At 50.1% G+C, this 23259-nt stretch overlaps 1 protein-coding gene across 10 annotated transcripts; it reads left to right on the forward strand.

Moving 5' to 3' along the window:
* The first annotated feature begins 1971 nt into the window (after positions 1-1971).
* Positions 1972-22200, forward strand: ZNF384 (zinc finger protein 384). 10 transcript variants are annotated; one of them, XM_042248214.1, is made up of 13 exons: positions 1972-2195; positions 2396-2459; positions 3353-3412; positions 9852-9922; positions 10166-10403; positions 10640-10687; positions 10889-11228; positions 12083-12175; positions 16135-16359; positions 17049-17231; positions 18645-18723; positions 19693-19851; positions 20607-22200. In XM_042248214.1, the coding sequence occupies exons 4-13, from the start codon at positions 9857-9859 to the stop codon at positions 21000-21002; spliced, it is 1827 nt and encodes a 608-aa protein (XP_042104148.1). In that variant the 5' UTR covers positions 1972-2195; positions 2396-2459; positions 3353-3412; positions 9852-9856; the 3' UTR covers positions 21003-22200. The 10 variants fall into 10 exon arrangements, with proteins under 10 accessions (XP_042104148.1, XP_027823747.1, XP_042104150.1 ...); XM_027967946.2 differs by lacking the exon at positions 2396-2459; XM_027967945.3 differs by lacking the exons at positions 1972-2195; positions 2396-2459 and adding an exon at positions 2637-3193 and having other exon boundaries at positions 3298-3412.
* The last annotated feature ends 1059 nt before the right edge of the window (positions 22201-23259 follow it).

Below are 23259 nucleotides of genomic sequence, written 5' to 3' on the forward strand. Positions count from 1 at the left end.
GAGTCTCCCTCTAAGCGAGGAGACACCTTTAAAAAGATACAGTTACAAGCCAAAAATACCTACCTTCTCTTTAAATGTTTAATTGAAATGTTTATTTTTAGGTGTCTTTTGCTACTTCCTTGCTGTGACCTTGGGAAAAATCACAAGTCTTTATAGTCTTAGTTTCATTATCTGTAAAATTTGGTGTTATAGTTATTCCTATATAGGTTATTTTGATCTCTAGGCAAGGAACTATTACTGCTAATAGGAGGCACTTTGATTCTGTTTCACTCAAAATAGAGCTGAGCCCAGAGGGATTCAGCTCAGATCTGGGGCAGCCTGGTGGCAGCATTCATTTACTCAAATAACATGTATTTATTTAGCATCTACTGTGTGCTCAGCAAAGTAGTGGGAGGGTACCATGTATGAGACAGTTTCTCCTGAGCTGCTGACAATTTTGCTGAAAAGTTACATGAAAGAAATAGAAAGTGAAAGTCACTCAGTCCTTTCTGACTCTTTGCGACCCCATGGAATATACAGTCCATGGAATTCTCCAGGCCAGGATACTCAAGTCGGTAGCAGTTCCCTTCTCCAGGGGATCTTCCTGACCCAGGGATAGAACCCAACCCAGGTCACCCGCATTGCAGGCAGATTCTTTACCAGCTAAGCCACCAGGGAAGCCCCATAAATCACAATAAAAGTCAACAAATTTTGTTCATGAATGAATGAAATAGCTAAGCTGAATGACAATAAGAGGATTGCTAATGGGGTTCCCTGCTTGGATTAACCTCTTCACAGCCCACCAGGGAGCCGGGTCAGCTGGTAGGGAATCCACCTGTAATGCTGGTGACTGGGGTTTGATCTCCAGGTCGTGAAGATCCCCTGTATAAGGAAATGGCAACTCACTCCAGTATTCTTGCCTAGAAAATCCCAAGGACGGAGGAGCCTGGCGGGCTACAATCCATGGAGTCGCAGAGTCAGACACTACTGAGCGATTAACACACACGCATATCATACAAACATATGTGTGTGTACTAAGTCGCTTCAGTCGTGTCAGATTCTTTGTGACCCCATGGACTGTAGCCTCCCAAGCTCTTCTGTCCATGAGATTCTCCATGCAAGAATACTGGAATGGGTTGCCAGTGCCCTTCTCCAGGGGATGAGATATATATAATAATTTTAAAAAGCAGGGACTAAATGCTGTTCAAATTTGGTGAACGTGGGACCCTTACAGGTTGGAACAACCAAGGAAGGCGTCCAGAGAGAGTTCACATGAATTGTCCACTGATGCAACAAACGTTTACCAACCGCTTATAAAGTGCCAGGCTCCGAGGACACAGCAGTGAACAATTCAGAGTGCTTGCCCTCGTGGGGACGATATTCCGGTGGAAGGACAACAGACAATAAGTACCAGTGAGAGGTGATCGTTGTATTTAAAAGTAAAGCCGCACAGGTAGGAGATAGGAGATGTTCCACAGGAACTTAGAGACCAAAGCAAAGGGAGTAAGGGGTGTGGTCAGGCAAGGATAGGATTCTGACGGTCGGGAGAAGTTATTACTCTTTGGCCCTGAGGGATCTCAGAAAACTACTGACACATTCTTTTCCTTTCCTGCATATTCAAAGCATTGAGACATCCTTGAGTGTACACAAGAAAAAAGAATGATAACTCCCTAAGTCAGCCTATCGCCCCCTGCGGTTAGGGAACCAGGACCGGTCTTTAAAGAATCCATACCGCCCCTCCTACCTTGATGCATCATTCATGAACCTGTCGCGTTCCCACCCTCCCACTTCCCCAGAAGTCCCTTCCGGAAGCCGAGACCGCTGTTCTGAAGGTTCGGCCCCTTTCCTTAGCAGAACTTGCCTTCACTTCCGCGGTGGCGTCACAACCCAGAAAGGTCTACCCCGTCCCGCGGGCAGAAGCTACTTCCGCCCCTACTAGTCGTAACTTCCTCCCGGGGTGTGCTGGAGCCTGGGCCGCGCCGGATGTGCTCTAGCCGCTCCCGGAAGTGACTCGACCTTTGCATTTTCCCCCCCTTTCCCCATTGCCGCCCCCCCACATTGCTATTTCCCTCCCTCCCCCCCTTTTCGTTTCCGGCGCTCCCGCCTTCTCTCCGCCTCGGCTCAACTCCGAGTCAGTGGGGGGAGGGAGGGAGGGGAGGGAGGGGGCGTGGAGGAATCGGGGTTCTCGGGAGCACGAGCTGCAGCACCACTTCCGGGTGAGTGTTGGGGGAGGGAGGGAGGGGGCCACCCACTGCCTCGCGCCCCCGCCCTGCGGGTGTCTCGCGCGCGATCCTTGCGTGTGAGTGTGTGGGTCTGTCTCGCGCCTAAAGTGCGTGCCCGCGCGCTCGCCTGACGCCCTCCCCCTCCCCTCGCCCCCTCCGGGTCCTCCCACCGCACTCGGCTCCCTCCTTCCCAGCAAACACCGCCCCTCCCGCGCTCTGGCTCGGCTCTGGCGCCGCCGCAGCCGCCGCCGCCGCCTGGTGAGTCTCGCCGTCGCTGCAGCCGGCGCGCGCCGAGCTCTCTGCTCCTTCCCCCTCCCCTTTTCCTTGGTGGGGGGGCGGGGAAGGGGGGGGTCCACGATGGGACTGTACGTGTGTCCGTCCCGGAACCGGAAGTGGTTGTGGAGGAGCGGGCGATGGGGAGGAATGGGGGGGTTTAGGGGGCGGGTGTCTGTCTGGTGGGTGGCAGAGTTCAGCTCCCAGGAGGGGAAAGAGGGGCGTCCCAAAGAAGGGTCTTTGAGGAACGGGTGGTGGGCGACCTCAGGAGAAGGCGCCCAAGGGCTGTCTCAGGGCAGAGAAGGTGTTTAGGGCACAGCCGGGGACTCCTGTAGCTAGACCACTGTGCAGGCTGAGGGAGGTACTTCTTGGCGCAGGGCCTTGGGTAGGCAGGGGCGAAGTCCTCGCAGAGTGGGGGGAGGCCAGAGGAAGTGCCTGGGCCTGAGCTGGCACTGTGCCTGACACAAGGCCTTGTGCATCCCCCCAGTCCTCAGCTTTGCCTTCTGAGTCAATCCTTGAGAGGCAGGGACCCTTCTCTTCTTCCAACTCTTCTCTTCTCTGACCCTTGGTCACCTGGGGGCCCCTGGGAACTTAGAAGAACCAGTGTCTGAGCCCAGGGGTGGAACCCACACAGTGGTGGTAGAGTTCTTCTCAGTTGCTGGGAATTGGGTTTGTTTTCCTTGTATCCACATAAGGGGTGGCTCTGCCCTCCTGTCACTGTATCCTTGCATCTCTGGATCTGTAGGTTGGGGTAGGGTGGGAGATCTGCCTGCCCTCCAGTGTTGAGTGCTGACAGTCAAAGAATTCCTGAGCTTCTGCACAGTTCCCTGGTGGCTGCATCCTCACCGGCCCCTGTAACCCCGACAATTTGTTTACAGAAAGTTCAGGAGCCCTGGAAAGGACAAGGAATAAGACGACAGGAGGAAGAGAGAGAGAGGGTAAGACAATTTGGGGTTAATGACTTTTCTGATTGGGGGGAAGAAGGGGGTCACCATCAAATGGGCCTTTTTTGGACAACGTGACAGAATTTTTCAAGTAATAGCAATTGTAATCCTGGGGTTTGCTGTGGGAGAAAAATCAGACTCTTCCTGTTATCTCGAGGATACCCAGGAGGTTCTGTGCAGAAAGTTGCCACTGTAACCCCTATCACCTTCCATTCCCACCAGTCCTCATCACGAATGAGTTGGGAAATGCTCAAGTGAAATCACTAAGCAGTTGCACTAAGCTTTGCAGTGTTTCTAAAGGACAGATTTATTCTGCTTTGGGGGCACATGAGCCCTAGTTGCCAGTGTAGCCTTTGTGGCATAGCTTATGGAATTGTCTTCATGTGTTTGGAACAAGCAGAACTGAGTTTGGAGTGGAGTTTGTGTCCTTAACATTGCATCAGTGTTTGGAGTGGATCTGGTGAGTGATTTGAGTCTGTGACAAGGGGTTATTTGAATTTGATATATAGCAGGGTGAAGTTTTGGGGGGAAAAGAACTGATTCGTGGGTAGTTTGAAGTAAAAATGGATAAAACTGTATGGAATGGATTCCAGAAGTAGGTCTGAAAGAATTCAGAATAGGAGGCTTGATAGTGATTGGGTTTCAGGTGGTCTGAAAATGACAATATATCAACCCCAAAGAGCTTATAATTCCAGAGATGTCTTCTGAGAACCAGTTCCAGGCTGGTTTATAAAATGTATTTCCCTGTAGGTTTCTGAGCCAAATTGATGATTAAATATTAGGTGCTTATTCTCTCATCTCCAGCCTTTTTTTTTTTCTTTCCTGCCTCATGTTGTCCTGGCCTGTCAGTTACTAGTGGAATAGGCGAGGCAAGGAGAACCACTATGGTGTCGTTCCTGTAGGGCGCAGTTGCAGTGATCCAGTGGTTCCTAGGGTAGAAGGTTGCCAGCTTTGAGGTTCTGTTGGTCTTTCCCAGTAGAGTTGGGATAAACCTGTTCTGAATTATTTTGTAGTTGGAAGAGTTCATGGCAGGAGGGCCCCAAATCCTGTTGGGATGACCCTTCTTGAAGGCCCTTAGGACTAGAGAAAAAGATTTGTTTCATAACTGACGAAAAATGGTCCTGGTGCTTCTTCACTTCAAGTTCTTAACTAATATTGCAACCTCTCTGCAGTTGTGCATCTTGGAACAGTTAGTGGAGTGTCCGAGACCATGTGTCAGGCTCTTTCTGTAGTTGAATTCAAGTTAGTTATTCTTTGCATCTATCTTGTTAGTGCTTCTAGTTGGTCATTAGTAAGCTGGAGGCTATAGTTCTGAGACTTTAGGATAGTTCCTTTGTAATTATGGAACTTTCATGTAACTTCTACTGATTGTCACTACTAGTCCTCATTACGTGGACGTATTTCTCAGCTCTCTTCTTTTTAGGAATACTTCAAGCATTTTATTCTTTTTTGTGTAGTCTCCATCTCATCGCCATATGTCTTATGAATTTGTTTTAAGGGGGTTATACTCTGCCATCCTCTACCCAAGTAGAAACTTAGTTGAGTAGTAAATTATTCAGTCATCCACTGATGTGTAGGGCCACATGTAGATTCTGGAAGCCTTGATTCCTCGGTCCATCCTCTCGCTACTAAATTCGGTTGGTGTATTTCATGATTTCCTAAAGGTTGGTTGGGTGAGAGAATGTTGTTTTCACTTCCTCGGTCTTCCAAGATTTCTTTTGAGATTGGAAGAGGAATATGTAGTTTCCTGAACCTCTTGAAAAAAATGTGCTCTCCAGCTTCTCACGGGTGAACAGTGGAGGCATGGTGCAGTAATAAAGTTTAAATTAAAGTTGGCACATTTTCAATCTGCCAACATCTTCTTTCCACGTATTGTGTTTTCCTTCTTTCCTGCACTTTGGGGCTGTGATAGAAGTCTTCCCTTTCCTTCCCAGTCTAGGGTCAGCTGTTCTGTTTGCTTTTGTTTTTAATGTATTGGCATAATCATCAAAATTAGTGCTCTATGGGGAGTTGCCTGGTAGTCTAGTGGTTAGGATTCGGCATTGTCAGTTCCATGTCCCAGGGTCTATTCCTGGTCTGGGAACTGAGATCCCACCAGCTTCCTAGCACAGCCAAAATAGAAAACAAAAAATAAGCAAAAGAAACAACAACAACAAAAAACCTGGCATTCTGTATGGAGATGAAGTTTCTCTGTAATATCGTTACCGTCTTTGGGTTTTAAGACTGTTGACATGCGCCTGCTTGGATGTCAGGATGGTTTGGTGGAAGTTCTTCCGTGCACCATAGACAGTTGAAAGGAGAAGGGGTCAAACAACAGTTGGCAGGTATTTGAGTGACCTGGCACCGGCCGGGGCACCCCAGGGGGCGCCGTTGACATGTCTTCTGGCAGCAGTTTTCCTTCTTGGCCTCTGTCTGATCTCAGGTCAAGGATACAGAGATGTAAGTTGGCCTCATCAGGACAGTGCTGACCCTTCTCAGGTATCACCCTGCCGGCAAGTATTGCTTCTAGTTGGGTGAGCAGGGCTCCCCGTGTACCCCCTTTTTGGGCCAATATGTTTATCAGAAGCCCACAGTCAACATTTTATCATGCTGTCCTGGGAACAGCCATGGTTCTGATCTGCAGCTTTGTTCTTTTAAGGACTAGAGCAGAGTGAGAGAACAGAGTATGAGGTAAGGGGTTGGAGGGGCCTGTATTCCATTTGTCTGGTCTTTTAACTCAGACTCCATCATTCTAAAATCCCTTATCTTGGTGGCCAGGTGAATATCATCTTTCACTGCATTTTGTGTCATTGAAAACTTCATTTTGGGGTTTGTTGTTGGCTGAGTCAGGGCTTCTGGGATTTTAGTTCCCCAACCAGAAATTAAACACAGGCCCATGGCAGTACAGTGCAGCGTCCTAACCACAGGACTGCCAGGGAATTCCCTGAAAACTTCATTTTTAAAAGCATTTATTGGGAACTACCTGCACAGTGTATAGTCCATCCCTGGAAATGGTCTAAACTTTGAGTTGTGAATCACCCACAGTATGAGAGAGCATGTACTAGAGCTGGTCTCACCTAGGACCCTTTCCCAGCTTGCTCTTTGGTCCTGGGTTCAGATTCCTGCTCTGCTCTTTACTGTTTACCTCCAGTTTTTCCATTTGAAAGATGGGTAACATCACATTAGAAATAACTATTTCAATAAAAACTTGTAAGAAAAAACAGGGATTGCAGTATCCTGCTTCATAAAATTGTTGTGGGATTAAATGGTGTGATGGTTGTAAAGTGCTCTGAACAGTTCCTTGAACACAGTCGGCACTTAATCAGCGCTAATGGCGGTGGTGATACCGTCCACCAGATCACTTGGCACCCCTGTGTAAGAACCGACAGGCCACGTTTGACCCAGAAGCCACTTCTCCGGAGCCCCCGGTGAACACTATGAATGAATGTAGTTTGGAGGTACAGGGGGCCTTGTGCGCAGGAATCCTGTTGGAGGAAAACCTTGTTTTCAGGCTCTCAGTTCCTCCCTCCTACATTTTCACATCCATATGAGTTGACTTCCTTGATTCTTTAGGGGGAAATTATAATTAGACCCTCCTTTCCTTTATTTAAAAACATTTTTTAAAATTTTATGTATTTATTATTTGTTTGGCTGCAGCGTCATAGTCGAGGCACTGGGGATCTTCCTTGCACCATATGGAATCTTCAGTTGCATTGCAGACACTCTAGTTGTGGCGTGTGGGTTCAGTAGCTGTGGTCCGAGCTTAGTTGCTCCAAGACGTGTGGTGTCTTAGTTCCCCGACCAGGAATCGAACCCACATCCGGTGCATGCAAGGCAGATTCTTAACCACTGGACCACCAGGAAAGTCCCAGACCCACCTTTCCTTTACTTGCCAGCCTAATTCTGTACTTCATTTCCAGCATAGTCACCATATTTCACCAGCCTCTCTCTCAGCCAGAAAGATGGATGGGGGCTTAGGTTCAAGTTGGAGCCCTGGGCATGACTTTCAAGATCTGGCTTCTGTCACTGGATTCGCTAAGTACAGAACTGCTTACTAGGAGATGGGCCCTGTGTTACAGAGTCGGGAAACAAGTTCGAGATGTGGCCCCTGCCTCTCCCCAAAGCTGGGCCAGATTGGATCCCCTGACGCTGTGATCTCATTGTTTCTCAATTTCCAATGCCTGCAGAGGGCCCTCCCGTCATAAACCAGCACGGGTGGGCAAGCGGGTAGCACCTGGGTGGAGAGTGTCCGGTTTTACTGTATTTATACCTCAGGGAGCAGGGTTTGTCTGTGCTTGACCTTCAGGGCATTTCAGGTTGAGCCTCTCATGTGAAGCTGTGGTTGCCGCAGATTTGGTACATTCCTGTCCTCTCCTTTCTGGGGAACAAATAGGCTGAAATTCGGTTCTGTTTACACTCACAGGTTTTAAGAAAATTGAGAGTGTTGTTCAATAGAGCAGTAAGTGTGCTGAGACTTCTCAGAGGCTGAAGAACAGGGTTACGTTTGAGTGAGATCCTTTCGCTCCACCTCCCTTGTTGGAGAACTGTCCTGGTTTGCCTAGTCAAACAGTTCTTGGTACCCGGTTTCTGTGCCCAGTCTCCCCTCCAGCTATTGGTATCCCTGATGTCCACCTCCAGTGTGTCCTTGGCGGGACCGTGGCTATAAGTCAGCGCCTCCTGCAAGTCTTTCGCCCCTCCTGAGCTTGATTGCTCTTGTCCCAGAGCAGGTATTCATGTTTGTTCCCACTTTTCCTCACGTCCCTTCGTAGCGCTCTCTTCTTTTCCCTTCACCTGCTTCTGCTGGCCTGGATGTCCCCTTGCTCCAGGCTTTTGGGAAGCTACTGTGGACCAGCAGCTTGCAATTAAGCCTTGGCAGGAAGAGTGATCAGAGTGTGAAAGCAAGTGGTGGGTCAGCTGCACCGCAATTAAAACGATACATTAAAAAAATAAAAACTAACAAGAAAGTTAGTGGTGGGATCCCTTGCCTGGGTTTCAGACCCGTCGGTGACCTGTAGTGTGATCCTAAGGGATTCCTTTTCTTTTTTCTTATTCCTCACTCCCAGGGTTTTAGGCTCACGTGTCATCTGCACACAGAGAACTTGAGCTCATAGAGGCACAGTGTTTTGAGAACTCCAGAGGGGTCTGGTAATGTGTGTGTGTTCTGGCCTACCAAAGTCCCTGTTCTCAGTCCCTTTAGGTGGTGATCCGGGGTTCTGCTGCTACTGCGAGAGCTAGCACCCCTTTTAAAACTGCATACTCCGGGACTTGCCTGGTGGCTCAGTGGCTAAGACTCCACACTCCCGTGGTTGATCCCCGGTCAGGGAACTAGATCCCACACGCTGCCACTAAAGATTCCTCATGCTGCAACAAAGGTCCCTCGAACCACAACGAAGACACAGTGTAGACAAATAAATATATATCTAAAGAACAAACTGGTTACTGCATGTTCTCACTGCTCAGTCCAGGGTGTGTGGTACCCAGTGCAGCACTGAGTTTGTTCTTATACCTTGAGGAGAGCTGTGGGGGTGTGGCTCCCAGATATCATATGGAGCCCCAAAATACGGTGATAATGATTCTCATCAGTTTCATTCTTTAATTTTCTTGGGCATTTTGTGTTCTGACCAAGAACCTTTTCAAGCTATATGACCTATAGACAGGTGGATTGGAACCCTTGGAATTTTTTTTATTTCAAGGAAGATGGATTTGAGGGATGAAGGGAGAGGAACAAGGGTAGATGCCCCAGCTCTTTCCAGCCCGATCAGTGATCTGCTTTGTGTGTGCATGGGCCCCTGCCTTCCTCTCTTGTGGAAAGACTGGAGTTTCTCTTCTTCGTTTCTAGTATACGGCTTTATTTATTTTTGCCTGCGCCGGGTCTTTGTTGCTACAGGGGCTTTTCTCTAGTTGCGATGAGCGGAGACTACTCTCTGGCTGTGGTGTTTGGGCTTCTCATTGCGGTGGCTTCTCCTGCTGCGGAGCATAGGCTCTGGGGCGCATGGGCTCAGCAGTCGCGGTTCCCAGGCCCTAGAGCACAGGCTCAGTAGTTGTGGCGCTCAGGCTTAGTTGCCCCGTGGCATGTGGGTTCTTCCTCAGACTTGGAATCAAACCTGTGTTGCCTGCCTTATCAGGCAGGTTCTTTACCACTGAGCCACCAGGGAAGCCCATGACTTCAGTTTCTCTTTTTGTCAGCAAATAAAGCAATACCAGTTCTGTTTCTTTGGGCTACGGGAAGCACCGTGTGGGTAAACGAGCTCTCTCCCCAGCATATGATCCTGGGAGCCTCGGTTGGATGCGGGTATAGTGCCGAGGGCCCTGACCGCAGGGACCCGTGTGCCAGGTCTGAGGGCTCATTCCCAGCCCTGTGGGAAGAGACCAGGAGCTCCTCTGCTCCTCTCCCCACTGCTGATCTGGTTCAAGTTGTTCCTGCCTGTGATGTGGTGTTTCTTTCCATCTTCAGGTAGAATGGAAGAATCTCACTTCAATTCTAACCCATACTTCTGGCCTTCAATCCCCACGGTCTCAGGACAGGTAGGTGGTGGTTGGCTCCATTGTGTACTTCTGTCAGCTCTGAGTAGCGAGTTCTGTGACTGGATGCTGAAGCAAGATAAATCCTATGCTGTCTCCCCAGGATTATATAGCGTTTCCACTCAGCTAATCTCTGGAAGCGCAGCTATTAACCACTGTCCTTTGGTCTCCATGGAGCAGGGTGCCAAGGGAGCATGCAGGCTGGACCCTCCCTCAAAGGCTGCCCTCCCCTTCCTTTCCTTTCAGATTGAGAACACGATGTTTATCAACAAGATGAAGGATCAGCTGCTGCCAGAAAAGGGCTGTGGGCTGGCTCCGCCCCACTACCCCACCTTGCTGACAGTGCCTGCCTCAGTGTCCCTGCCCTCGGGCATCAGCATGGACACAGAGTCCAAGTCAGACCAGCTGACCCCACACAGCCAGGCGTCGGTCACCCAGAACATCACGGTGGTCCCCGTGCCGTCAACAGGACTGATGACCGCCGGTGAGCACCTCCACTCTTCTCCAATCTGAGGTGTTGATCTTCCGCGATCAGTACCCCAGGCTGGAGGGTGCCGGGGACATGGGGAGTGGGATACGTGTTTTGATTCCTCAATCAAATCTTTATTAAGTGCCTACTGTGTGCCTAGCAATGCGCTAGGCATTGTGGGGGAAACAAAGAAGTAGAAGATGCGGTCCCTGCCTTTGAGGAGGTGACATTCTTTCCTTCTCTGAATCAAGGAGTCTCCTGTTCTCAGAGGTGGAGAAGAGAAGGGAGTCAATCAAGGGGTAAATCTCACTGTTACTGGGGCGGGGAGGGGACAGGGGTTAGGAGACCATTGTTTTTCTACAGGGCTTGGGGTTTCCTGTATACTCCGGGTGGGGGGACGGTGGTGAGGGGCTACATAGACAATGATCTGGGGAAAATGAAGTAGGACCAGGGTGAGGACCAGGCAATATGACACCATCTCCTTTTTCTCACAATCCTAGGTCCTGGCCTGGTTATCACGTCCCCCTCAGGCTCCCTCGTGACCACAGCCACGTCAGCTCAGACCTTCCCCATCTCGGCTCCCATGATTGTCTCAGCTCTTCCCCCTGGCTCACAAGCCCTGCAGGTGGTCCCTGACCTCTCTAAGAAGGTAGCGTCGACCCTCACCGAGGAAGGCGGTGGCGGCGGCGGCGGTGGCGGCGGTACTGTGGTGGCCACTAAGCCCCCCCGGGGCCGAAAGAAGAAGCGGATGCTGGAGTCGGGGCTGCCCGAGATGAATGACCCTTATGTCCTCTCCCCTGAGGACGACGATGACCATCAGAAAGACGGCAAGACCTACAGGTAAGGGTGGAGCCGGGGGCTGGAGTGGGTGCCGCACTCTCAGCTTCCCTGCCCTGTTGGGCTCAGCGCTCTGGCAGCTTCCACCTCAGATCCGTGTGCATGTCAGGCGTTCAGTTGAGGGGGAGGAAGACAAGGCTGCTGGCCCTTCTCTGGGGCCTCTTCCCCAGGAGGCAGACCCATTTCGCCCCTTCATTTTTGGGGGTCATCAGCATTGACTTATTCAGGGGTGACATAATGGAATTTTTGTCTTGTTACGAGGCTTTAGGCTAGGTTCAAGACTCTTGTCTCCATCTCCTTTTTGCTTTCTACATTTTCCTTTTTTTTTTTTTTCCCAAGAAACTTTTCTGGTTAAGCAGCTAACCTTAACCTGTGTTCCATCCACCAGTTTGTGGGCCCTGTTTGAGCATTGAGTCTGCCTGACCCTGCATGGTTGGGATGACGGGATGATGGGAGGGGTCTTTATTAAAAGGTGGAGCAAATAGGAGCCCTCCCCTCCCCTCTGTGGAATATTTGCTTGTTAAATGGCTGTTTGCTCACCTTCTCATTCATGGAAGTTCTTTTCATCTCCTACTTCCTTTAAGTTGCCCATTGCCAAAAAGCATTCTAAGGATATTTGCATGTGATACTATATGAAAATGGTTACATTATCTGAACTCCCTACCTTTTGAAAATTGGAAATCTTTTATTTCCCTTGAGAACCATCAAGGGCCTTAGAGGGTTCGGGGAGTTTAGCCCCAGTGTACAGAGTGGAATAACCATTGTCGAAGCTTTGATGCAGATGGGCAGACATGCATGGCTGGGAGACTGGGTCTGTCCTTAGCGTACCGAGATGGGCAATGTTGTTCCCATTTTAGGAGCGAAGGGAACTGCGGCACAGGAAATGGACAGAGCCTTGGGCTCATGGATTCAGTTCCCGGCTCCACCACGAACTTGCTGTGTGACCCTGGGCAAGTCCTTTTCCCCTCTCTGGGCCTCAGTTTCCTCATCTGTAAAATGGGGAGAATTCTGTTTATGCCTCCCAGTCGTTGGGAGTATATATCAGATAAGATTTGAAACGTTGGGAACTTCAAAACAGATAAGAAATGGTCATCACTTAGCATTTATTTATTTTTTATGGGTCGTACATTTCTATCATGGAGAGTTCAGAGCATTTAAAAGTCATCTTTGTGAATCAGAATGAGGGGAGTGTTGCTGTGCTCTGCAGAAAGTATTGAGCACTGCAGAATTCCAGCTCATAACCTGAAAGTTCACTGCAGCTTTATTATTGCAGGTGTACCCTACTTTATACAGTAAAAGTGTTCCTGAAAAATGTTTACATCATGTCATATCATAAAGGTACTTGACAAGCTTGATTCATTTAAAGGCATCGTTTTATATATTTCATAAAATGAAAATCCCTTTTAAATTTATTTTGTACGAATCTGGGTTTTTATGTATTTGCGTAAAGTGAGGTCATCGTGACATGGAGCCACAGTTCAATGAATTCATTCCTTGTAGAAGTGATGGGAGGGCTCCCTGACACTGGGGGGCCCTTCACAGGGATCGGGGTCCCCTGATTCTGCTGTGGTTTCTCATGTGCTTTCTGGACCCACATGAGAGCCATTTCTGGACTCCTCACACTGCATGTGCAAAGAAATGCGAGCTTACAATTGGAGGGCAGCCGTGACAGGACTTCCCACACCCTCAGTGTTTTTGAAATTCTTGACCAGCCCCACCTCCAGGTGGCTAAAGGGAACTCTGAATTTAAGGGGGACTAAAGCCTTAGGTTGGGACTATCCCCTGGAGAAGGGAATGGCAACTCACTCCAGTATTCTTGCCTGGGAAATTCCACGGACAGAGTAGGCTGGTGGACTCTAGTCCATGGAGTCACGAAGAATCAGACACAACTGAGAAACTAAACCAACACCACAACTATGTTATAGGTAAATGGAATTGCTTCAGAAACTCAGAACTCTGAGGTGCCAGAGGAATCTTTTTAATCATGAAGAATCGCGTTTGCAAATCCATGTGTGGGTCAACCACAACCATTCCTGTGATCCATAGCATTTAACTGGGCGTTGAGGGAATTGGGTTCTTTTTCTCTGGGCAAGTCAACTTATTTCTCACTCTCTATCCCCATCTGTAAAATGGGAAGATTCATCCTGGCCCCCATGTCTTGTAGAAATGTTCTGAGGAAAATCTGAGTATCCAGATGTTTTTTATCATCTTAGGAGAAAAAAAAGAGTCGTTAATTCAAAGCTGTTCTTGTAACCAAGGCCATGGCCTTGCATGCCTCCACAGGGGCACCCTTGTGGCCTCAGGTGTGCACAGTGGCCTCCGGAGCTGTGTGCCCGGTGACATGGACACTGGCCTTCCTATGCTGCCCACTGCCCCAGCTCTCCTAGTTGGGTTTCTCCCTCCCCCCCGCCAACCTCTCACACACACACCTGGCATTAGATTTGTACTTACTTGACTTCAGAGGATTTTGGAGATGGAAGTACATTAATGGTCACCTAAGCCTCCCTGTAGTTTTAGTGTTTAAATGTTTCTGGCAGATGCTGCAGTGGTCTAGCTCTCCCTCGATCCCTTCTAGAGTGAGGAGTCTTAGGTCAGGTGAGAATGAATCATGGGTTGTCCTCTGGCAAGTGGCTTCACCTTTCTGAGCATTTGTGTTCCTGTCTGTAAAATAGGACAGTGCTTGCCAGATTGTTGTGAGGAGTGGAAACCGTGTGTTTAAAGGGCCTAATTCAAGGACCTTCCTTGGTGGTCCAGTGGTTAAGACTCTATTCCCAATGCAGGGGCCCAGGTTTGATCCCTGTTTAGAGAACTAGATCCCACATGCCTCAATTAAGACCCAGTGGAGCCAAATAAATCAAGGAATAATATATATATGTATATATATATATTTTTAAAGGCCTAATTCAGACACAACAGCGAATGGCATCTATTAACTCTTGTTTAGTATTGAGTTATTATCACAATCATCTGTATGATACTTACCCCTCTGGAGACGGCACATTTTGTTGCCAGTCCATTTTTGATGAATTTAAGTTTGGCAGATCTTCCGTAGTTGAAAACTCTGATGAAGAGACTTGTTTCTCTTTTTTATAATTAATTCCAGATGAAGGGTACAGTTATGTGTTCAGCATTCACATGCAAACTAACGAGGTTTTATTGGAGTTAACGTGAGTGGGTATGTCTTTCCACCTGTCTGAGAAATCTTAGTGGTGGAAGGAAATTAATCTTGCAACTTTAGTGCAGTTTCTCCTCCAAGTGACAAGTGTCTAGGTTTTAACCTCGGTCTTAGTGAAATATAGAGTAGTGTGAGCTTGTCCAGCGCTGGTGCTGCCAACGTTAATGCAATTCTATTACTGGAGAACACTTGGCTTACTGTTGACCATTCTGGGTCTTTGAGGGGCAGATATTTCTCTCTCCATTTTACAGACCAGAAAATCGAGGTCTAGATTGACAAGCAGGACTGTAACTGAACCCTGCATAGAGCCCAGGTGTCCAGACTTCCGTTGGACCCTACTGACTATAAACAGCAACCCCCCACACACACACGCACGCACGCACGCATGCACGCACACACGGTGGATATCCCAGTTAATAGCAAGGGGTTGCTCAGCTGGTAATTGGATTTCCTTCAGAGTTTTCAGGCAACTCGAGAATATTTAGCCTTACTGATAGGCATTTTAGTGGAAGCATTAATACAGGAACTGTATCCCCAACTCATTAGAGTCTCATCTTCTCTGAGGAGCTCAAGAGTTCTTTTCAGTCCCTATGTTAATTATTTTCTGAAAATTTTCCTGGGATCAGAAAAAAGGCAGAATTCCCCCTTCACCATCCCCAAGCTCCTTTTCGGGAAGGAGGACCCAGAGCAGAGGGTCCAGATTGCCCTGGCTCCCAGGTTGCGGCCCTTGCTGGCAGCCCACATCGTATGCTGCTGAGTTGTTCAGGAGTGATAGGGTTCCAGCTCACATAGAGACTACATAGCTTTTCCCCAGTAAAGTCTAGATAGCTGTGACTTATCTTGCCCACAGGCCTCCTTATTTGATATTGTTGGGCAGTGTCAGTAGGAGGATTGCCAGCTCAGGTGACGAGTGCAAGTTCACTCAGATGCTGCTGCTGTCAACCTGAGGTGCTGGCGTTGGTGCCAAGCAAAGGTTCAGCAGGAAGCTCGGTGTTTTGTGAGTCTTCTCCTGAACGTTTGAGGGGTACAACCCACTCCAGCAATTTCCTTGGCTTATTGCAGAAGTAGTTCTCATGTGACCGGCGAGGGGCTGGGGGTGGGGGCGAGGGGCTGGGGGTGGGGTAGTGGGTGAAACATTGGATACAGGGTGGAGGCCAGACACAGGGTTGGGGAAGGCCTCCTCCAAGTAATCCTGCTGTTTTTCCACCCCGTGAAGGAATCTAGATTCACTGTCAAACAGGAAATAGGAGAAAATCTGAGGAGACAGGAGAAATGTCCTTCTGGGGAACCTAGTCAGTTTGTCCTCACTGTCCTCTAAGGAGCTGGAGGGGTTCCCCGAGGGATGTCCTTTCACCATGGGACCCTGGAGGAAGGGGCGCTTAAAAATCTGAAATCAAGTTACAGGCAGAAGGAAGATGGGCACGAGGTGAATCCACGTCAGCCCAGGGCCAGTCATAAGGTTTTCCTGTCTCACCTGGTTGAATTCTTGTTTATGTACACACTGGGGAGTCCAGGCATTAAGCAAACACTTGAATTAAATACTCACATTGTGCCGGGCTGTGTTGGAAGCGTAGGCTGTCAGAATAGATAAAATAGAGCCCCTCCTCTGGAGGGCCCACGGTGCGGCTGGCACAGGAGAGATCAGAGGGGTTGGCATCCCTGGCAGCGGAGGGGCGGGCTCAGCCACTCCTGCTCGCGGAATGGAGTCCTAACCGCTGCCCTCCCTTGGCCCAGGTGCCGGATGTGCTCCCTGACCTTCTACTCGAAGTCGGAGATGCAGATCCACTCCAAGTCCCACACCGAGACCAAGCCCCACAAGTGCCCACACTGCTCCAAGACCTTCGCCAACAGCTCCTACCTGGCCCAGCACATCCGTATCCACTCAGGGGCCAAGCCCTACAGTTGTAACTTCTGTGAGAAATCCTTCCGCCAGCTCTCTCATCTCCAGCAGCATACCCGGTAAGGCTGCTCTCGGTACTCCCCCACCCCCCCACCCGCCCTGCCAAGCGTGGACCGTGAGGCTGCGTGGCCAGCACCTCCTCCTCCTCTCTCCACGTTTTTTCCTGTGTCCCTTTCCACCTTGCCCCTGGGAGCCTCGACTCCCCATTGCTGTTTGTGAAAACTAATGACATGTCCCTGCAGCTCGGGCGGGGTGGGGCCTGGAGACTTGTGCTCTCTGGCCCCAGAGACTGGACCCATCTGTGCGGTTTCTCTCTGTGTCTGTGTTTGGAAATCTTCTGCAGAGCAGGCCCTGCTCTTACTATATACTTCAGGTCAGAGCGAAGGTGCGCGTTCAGCCTCAGGTCCATGGGCAGCAGGCGGTGGTGGTCTTTGTTCAGATTACTGTGTGGAAGCAGGGTTTCCGTGGTGAGTGTGTGACCTTGGCCCAAAGCAGAGGGCTGACGAGCCGGAATTCTTTAAGGTTACTGGAGCCAGGGGTGCCGCTCTTCATCATCTCACTGCCATTCTAGCCACCGATTTAAGATCAGCAGCAGCGTAGACGCGGGTGTCCTCTTCACCAGCCTCTCCAGGGGGGAGGGAGGCGGGGTGCTCTCGTCCATCAAGCAGCATCCTTGCACCCAGCGGAGAGCTGAGCCCGTGGTGTCGAGCCGCTCCCTCCTCCCCCTCCCTCCTCTCCTCTCCGGCAGGATCCACTCCAAGGTGCACACGGAGATCATCAAGCCCCACAAGTGCCCGCACTGCTCCAAGACCTTCGCCAACACCTCCTACCTGGCCCAGCACCTCCGTATCCACTCGGGGGCCAAGCCCTACAACTGTTCCTACTGCCAGAAGGCCTTCCGCCAGCTCTCCCACCTCCAGCAGCACACACGGTAAGGGAGAGTGGCGGGCTACTGCCCCCGCCCCGCTGGCATGCCCTCCCCACCCCCGCCCCGGACACACACAACAACCCGCATGCGGGGGGCGGGGGAGAGACCCGGCTGGAGGAGAGAGCTGGCACCGGGGAGGAAGACCACGCAAGACTGGAGACACCAGTGGACATTCAGAGATCTGCCTTTGTGGGTCAGAAGCAGCGCCGAGGAGACGCAATGATTATGGGCCATTCCCTGATCTGGAGGATGAAACCCGCTGGGAGCAGAGCTGACAAGTCCTTCCCTCATCCTCCTGCCTGGAGACAACCTGGCAAGTGTATATGTCTGGCAAGATTTTCTCCTCGAGGACATTTGGTTGGAGAAGACTGTCCCTCTAGCCCTTGGGCACCAACTATGAACGGGAGGTAGAATGAGACTTCAGCCAACTACCAGCCTGGCGACACTGACAGCACCACGCAAGGCTCCCAGGGAGGCCAGGAGTACAGAACAGAATACATCCCAAATGTGCACAATGAAACAAAAAGGCTCCTACTCCATGAGGATGTGCAGTTTGTCCTGAGTAGCCCGGAGGAGGTGAGCCTGCGTTTAGAAGACCTGATGACCTTCGATGGGATCTCAAGTTGAGCTGGAGTCCAGGGTCTTGCTGGCCATAGGCGGCCTCTCCCGGCTGTTTCTGGAGGTGGCAATTCTCCTTAACATGGTCCCACAGCTGGCTTCTCGAAGAGGAGGAATCAGGCTTTCCTCACAAGGAGACTCATCCTGCGAGGTTTTCAGGATTTTTACACCCGTGGTCTCAAAAAGCACCCGGTCACAGAGATGCTTCTGAAGTTCCTGCCGAGGAGCAGGGGTCTGGAGACCCTCAAGTCCTTAGCTCGCCTCAGCATAGGGCCCGGTAGTGTTTGAAGAGGTCAGATTTGTACTAACTTGGGCATTTCCTGCTGTGAGGGCAGAACTAGGCAGAACCCTAGGAGTTTCCAGTGTCACGTTGCCCTTCACGGTTCGCGTAACTCTGCTCTTTAACACCAGAATTTTCTCTGGGAGTGGTGCTAAGGTGGAAGTGATGGTTTCTGGCTGTGTGTTGGGGACCATGGGAGAAGTGTCCTGTGTTTCTTCTCACTGTTTTGTTTATCTTTCATCTCTGAACGTTCGTGAGGGATGATTACTGTGGGAGCTGCCTCGGTTGCCAGGTTGTGGCCTGACTGTCCCTTGGCTGCCAGGCCCCCAGCCCTCCCCTCCCCGCAAAGGAGCCCAGCTTGAGCCGTGTGGCATGGGCAGCAAGCGGAAGTTGGGCCCGTGGCCTGAGCTGGCGCCTCCTGGAGACCCGCGCCGTGTTCCCCAAGGAGGCCTGTTGAGGCACTGGTCCCTGAGCAGCCTTGCTGACGTCTTCTCCTTTTCTCCTCTCATCCCATGCAGAATCCACACCGGGGACAGGCCGTACAAATGTGCACACCCAGGCTGCGAGAAAGCCTTCACACAGCTCTCCAACCTGCAGGTAACTGCTCCACCCTGCATACAGGGCCTGAAGCCTGAGGCCTGGGGGTTGAGGCGCCGTGTCACCAGCCAGGGGTCCTCAGACTCTTTCAGGACCCTTTACACTCTTAACAGTCATCGAGGAACCCAAAGAGCTTTTGTTGACATGGGTGACCACACCTAATTACAGAGCTTATCAAACTGAAAAACTGTTCAGTAATTTGCTTATAAAAGTAACAAAAAACAAAAACAAATAAATAAAAGTAACAAACAGGGATTTGCCTGGCAGTCCAGGGGTTAAGACTGCACTGCCAATACAGGGGGTGTGGGTTTGATCCCTGGTCAGGGAACTGAGATCGCATGTGCTGTGTGGCTCAGCTAAAAGATTTTTTTTTAATAAATAAATTTTTAAAATTAAAAAAATAAAAATAACAAACCCTGTTGCACATCAGCATAAATATCTCTAAATCCTCCCCCCACCGCCCGCCAAAAATACTGAGAAGAATGGCATTGTTTTATGCTTCCTTCTGTAACATCTGGCTCACTGGAAGATGGAGGGACTCTCTTTGTGCTGCATTTATTCTGTTCCTTATTTGACGTCACGTTATCTCTGTGCAGTCAGGAAAGAATGATCATGAAAAGGCAAACGGTGTCTTATTACCACTATTTTGACAATACTTTTGACCTGGCAGCCCCCTGAGAGGTCATGGTATTCTCCAGCAATCCCCACACCTCTCTTTGAGAACCACTGAATGAATGGCCCCGGCATAGCCGCCAGTCTGACTTTTGGGATCCTGGTGCTTGCTGCCCTATGGGTGCTGCTTCCCTTAGCTGGTGCCTTCTGAGCTTTCATCTGAAGCAGTTTCTACTGTCTGTGGACAGAAACAGAGGCCAAGAGTCCTGGCACCAAACTCAGGGCCTTCCATTAAGGTTGAGGAGGCAGGAGGGCAGAGTCTGGCACACCCATCCTGATTGCTCCCAATTTTCTCAGTCCCACAGGCGGCAGCACAACAAAGATAAACCTTTCAAGTGCCACAATTGTCACCGGGCGTACACAGACGCGACCTCGCTGGAGGTGCACCTGTCCACGCACACAGTGAAGCATGCCAAGGTGTACACCTGCACCATCTGTAGCCGGGCGTACACGTCGGTGAGTGCTCCCCCCAGCCCCCTCAAGGTGCTGCACCTCACCTTTCTGATAGAGAGCTGTGACCACACCCCCTCCCTTGCTCCACCTTGCAAGGATCAGGAAAGAGAACCGAAGTGAAAAGACGCAGAGCTGAGGAATGTAGAGGATGCCTGGTCCTTTAAGCCTAGATTGACTGCTCAGCAGTGATTCTTCATTTTCCTTAGACATAAGACAAAAGAAAGCACTTTGAAACTGTGAGAAATGAGATTTCAGTTAGACCTCTTTATTAGACTCCAGGGCTTCCCAGGTGGTGCTAGTGGTAAGAACCTGCCTGCCAGCGCAGGAAATGTAGGACACGTGGGTTCTATCCCTGGGTTGGGAAGCTCCCCTTGAGGAGGAAATGACAACCCACTCCAGTATTCTTGTTTGGAGAATCCCATGGACAGAGGAGTCTAGTGGGCTACAGTCCATTGGGTTGCAAAGAGTCAAGACACTGAAGCGACTTAACACACACACACATTAGATTCCAGAAAAATGTGTTCAAGTTGTTCCATTAAGAGATTTTGGAGAAAATGACAGCATTCCCTGCGCCAGTTGAATGCCCGTGGTGAATCTATAAAGGTCCCCCTCTCTTGTCCACCCAGTAGTGAGCCCTGAAAGTGGCTTTAGGGGAGAACCTGCAAGCTTTCAGAACACCTCTGTATCCATGTTGTTCCATTTAAAGCAAAGTAACAGCCCTTCTTTCCTCCCCTCAACTCCTTTTCCATCTCCCCCAGGAAACGTACCTGATGAAACACATGCGCAAACACAACCCTCCTGATCTCCAGCAGCAGGTGCAGGCAGCGGCGGCAGCAGCAGCGGTGGCCCAGGCCCAGGCCCAGGCCCAGGCCCAGGCCCAAGCCCAAGCTCAAGCTCAAGCCCAAGCCCAGGCCCAGGCCCAAGCCCAGGCCTCTCAGGCTTCGCAGCAGCCACAGCAACAGCAGCCACAGCCACCACACTTCCAGTCCCCTGGGGCAGCCCCCCAGGGTGGGGGTGGTGGGGACAGCAACCCGAACCCTCCACCCCAGTGTTCCTTTGACCTGACCCCCTATAAGACGGCGGAGCATCACAAGGACATCTGCCTCACCGTCACCACCAGCACCATCCAGGTGGAGCACCTGGCCAGCTCATAGAGACCTGTGCTGCCAGCCACTGGGAAGAGGGGGAGGAAGAGCCAGTCCCTCCTTTCTCCAGCTCCTCCCGGTGGGAAAAGTCCTCTTCTTCTTTGACAGGCCACAGCTCCACCTCCTTGGGCCTCAGGCGCGGCCTTCCTTCCCAGGATACCATCCTTATTCTCAGCTCCTCTTCAGAAGGAACGTCAGCCCTCCCGATGGGCAGAGGAGTACTGAGCTGGTAGCGTAATCCGGCAGCCTCCCTGCCTAAGCATAGCTTTTAAAATTGGGGGTTGGTGCTCAGGGGAGGGGTTTGCTATGACCTCATAGAGACTATTCCAGCGGGGCACTTACTCTCTCCTCACCCTCGTGATCCTCCAAGCTCGGGCTGATAAGAGGACTAGAGGTTGGCCCTCCCGGATGTCAGAGAGGAGGGAGCCCTAAATGCGACCAGCCTCCTGTTCTACTCTTGCCTGCGAAAGAACAGAGGTTCCTCCTGTGCCCCTGTCCCTGGGAGCCATTTTCTTTCCCTCATGACCTCACTTCACTTCTACCTAATACCAGAAGGAGGTCTGGGGGTGGGGGATCAAGGGCTGAGATGTGGTCCCCAAGGGGCCAGAGATCCCCAAAATGGTCAAGGTGGCTTAGAAGTGTGGGTTATGGTTTTCCTTGGAGTCTCTCCTCTCCTCTGCCAGCCAAGGCCCTGTGCTCTGTCTCCCAATCCCCAGCCTAAGGAGCTGTGGGTTCCTTATGAAACCCCACAAGGGAGTGCTGCAGAGAAGGGAGAGTTCAGGGCAAACGCAAAGACTGGACTTAGCTCCCTAGGTGCCACGGTCAGTTGCCGGACACGGATTTATATATAAATATATATATATAAATATATATATATCCACTCATCACGGCCATCTTTGTTGTAACCATTTCTGTGTTTATAAATGCATTATCTCAGAATTTTCATATTTGATGTTTTGTTTATTTTTGTCCCCTTTTTGTTTTTCTCCACCCTGTCTCCTGGCCAGCAGCATTTTTATTTTTCTTTGTCTTTTTTTTTTTTTAAATCATGGCAAATTTCCGAGAAAAGAGAAAATGGAAAAAAAAAAAATCAGGAAACAAGTTGTTATAAAGCAATTTAAAATGAAGACAAAAAAAAGAAAAACTTATGTACAAAACCAAGGGGTGTTTTTAGAACCTTGTATAGAAATAAATTCATGTAAAAGGATCAGAGGCAGTGGAGCTACTGATGTGAGTATAAACATGGGGGAAATAGCTATCTGGAGAGGCATTCAAGATGGAGGATTGACAGTAGTGTGTGTGTGGTAAGAATGAATGCTGTGCAGTGGGGCTGTGTGTGTGTCCCTAGCCACAGAAGGCCACACAGCCTTGAAATTTCTGAAGTGGAACTTTGGTTTACGAGGGTTCTTACGGACAAATCCTGTGGTGAGGACTAAGTGCCCAAGTATGTGAGAGCAGGGTATTAGTCATGCATTCAGCAGAACACCATGAAGCTCCATATCCAAAAAGTGGAAGCACAGTCTCCTGGAAAGACCTGTGGATCCAAGGGCTCAATGCTAACTTCAGCTGTGTCACGTAACACCAGAGGTCTCCAGTGGTGGACACCATTACCAGGACTGAAGAACAACAGGATGGTTGTGCTGAGGAGTAGTGCATGGTTGGGGAACCTTGACTTTAGCCCCAGCTCTCTCCTATCAGCCAGTATTGGCGGTGATGCTGCTACAGGTGTTAAATGAAGGGATTGGGCCAGATCACCTCTTAAGATTTCTTTTTGAAAATTAAAGGTCTTTAAGCCACTGAAAAAGCTGTGACAAAGCTCCCACATCCAACAATGTGGCCATCGTCTCTGGGACTGCTGGGCACCCATGCTATTTCCCTGGTGGGTGTGGATAATCAGTGAAGTAAGGCCTCTTGGTTTAGGGCACAGGATCTTGTGTGGGCATCAGAGAGAGTCTCAGTCAATCTGTAGCGTGACAGGAATGAAAGTACCACATGTGACCAGGTAGGTGGTGTCTGTTTCCTGAATATTTACTGCTTTTTCCCGTTGGTCTCACTAACTTGAGTTGACACTATCAGCCCTACCTTCATCACAGGTATTACAATCAGATTTTACGCTCTTGAAGGATATACTCACACTGATAGTAACAACCCCATATGGTCATTTTGTAGAGAAGGACCTGGGTGTGGAGATTAAATGATCCAGGGCCTGCTGCTTGTGAGGTAGGACATCATCCAGATTCTGTGGCCAGATGGTACCACCGGCTCA

This window comes from Ovis aries, chromosome 3, assembly GCF_016772045.2.
Source record: "Ovis aries strain OAR_USU_Benz2616 breed Rambouillet chromosome 3, ARS-UI_Ramb_v3.0, whole genome shotgun sequence".
NCBI classification, from domain to species: domain Eukaryota; kingdom Metazoa; phylum Chordata; class Mammalia; order Artiodactyla; family Bovidae; genus Ovis; species Ovis aries.

Bases quoted from the DNA above. Each gene is read 5' to 3' on its own strand.
- ZNF384 (XM_042248214.1), top strand. From the start codon at position 9,857: ATGGAAGAATCTCACTTCAATTCTAACCCATACTTCTGGCCTTCAATC. The intron at 10,688-10,888 runs GTAAATCTCACT...TCACAATCCTAG, and splicing joins AGAAGGGAGTCAATCAAGGG to GTCCTGGCCTGGTTATCACG. The intron at 12,176-16,134 runs GCAAGTCCTTTT...CCCTTGGCCCAG, and splicing joins AACTTGCTGTGTGACCCTGG to GTGCCGGATGTGCTCCCTGA.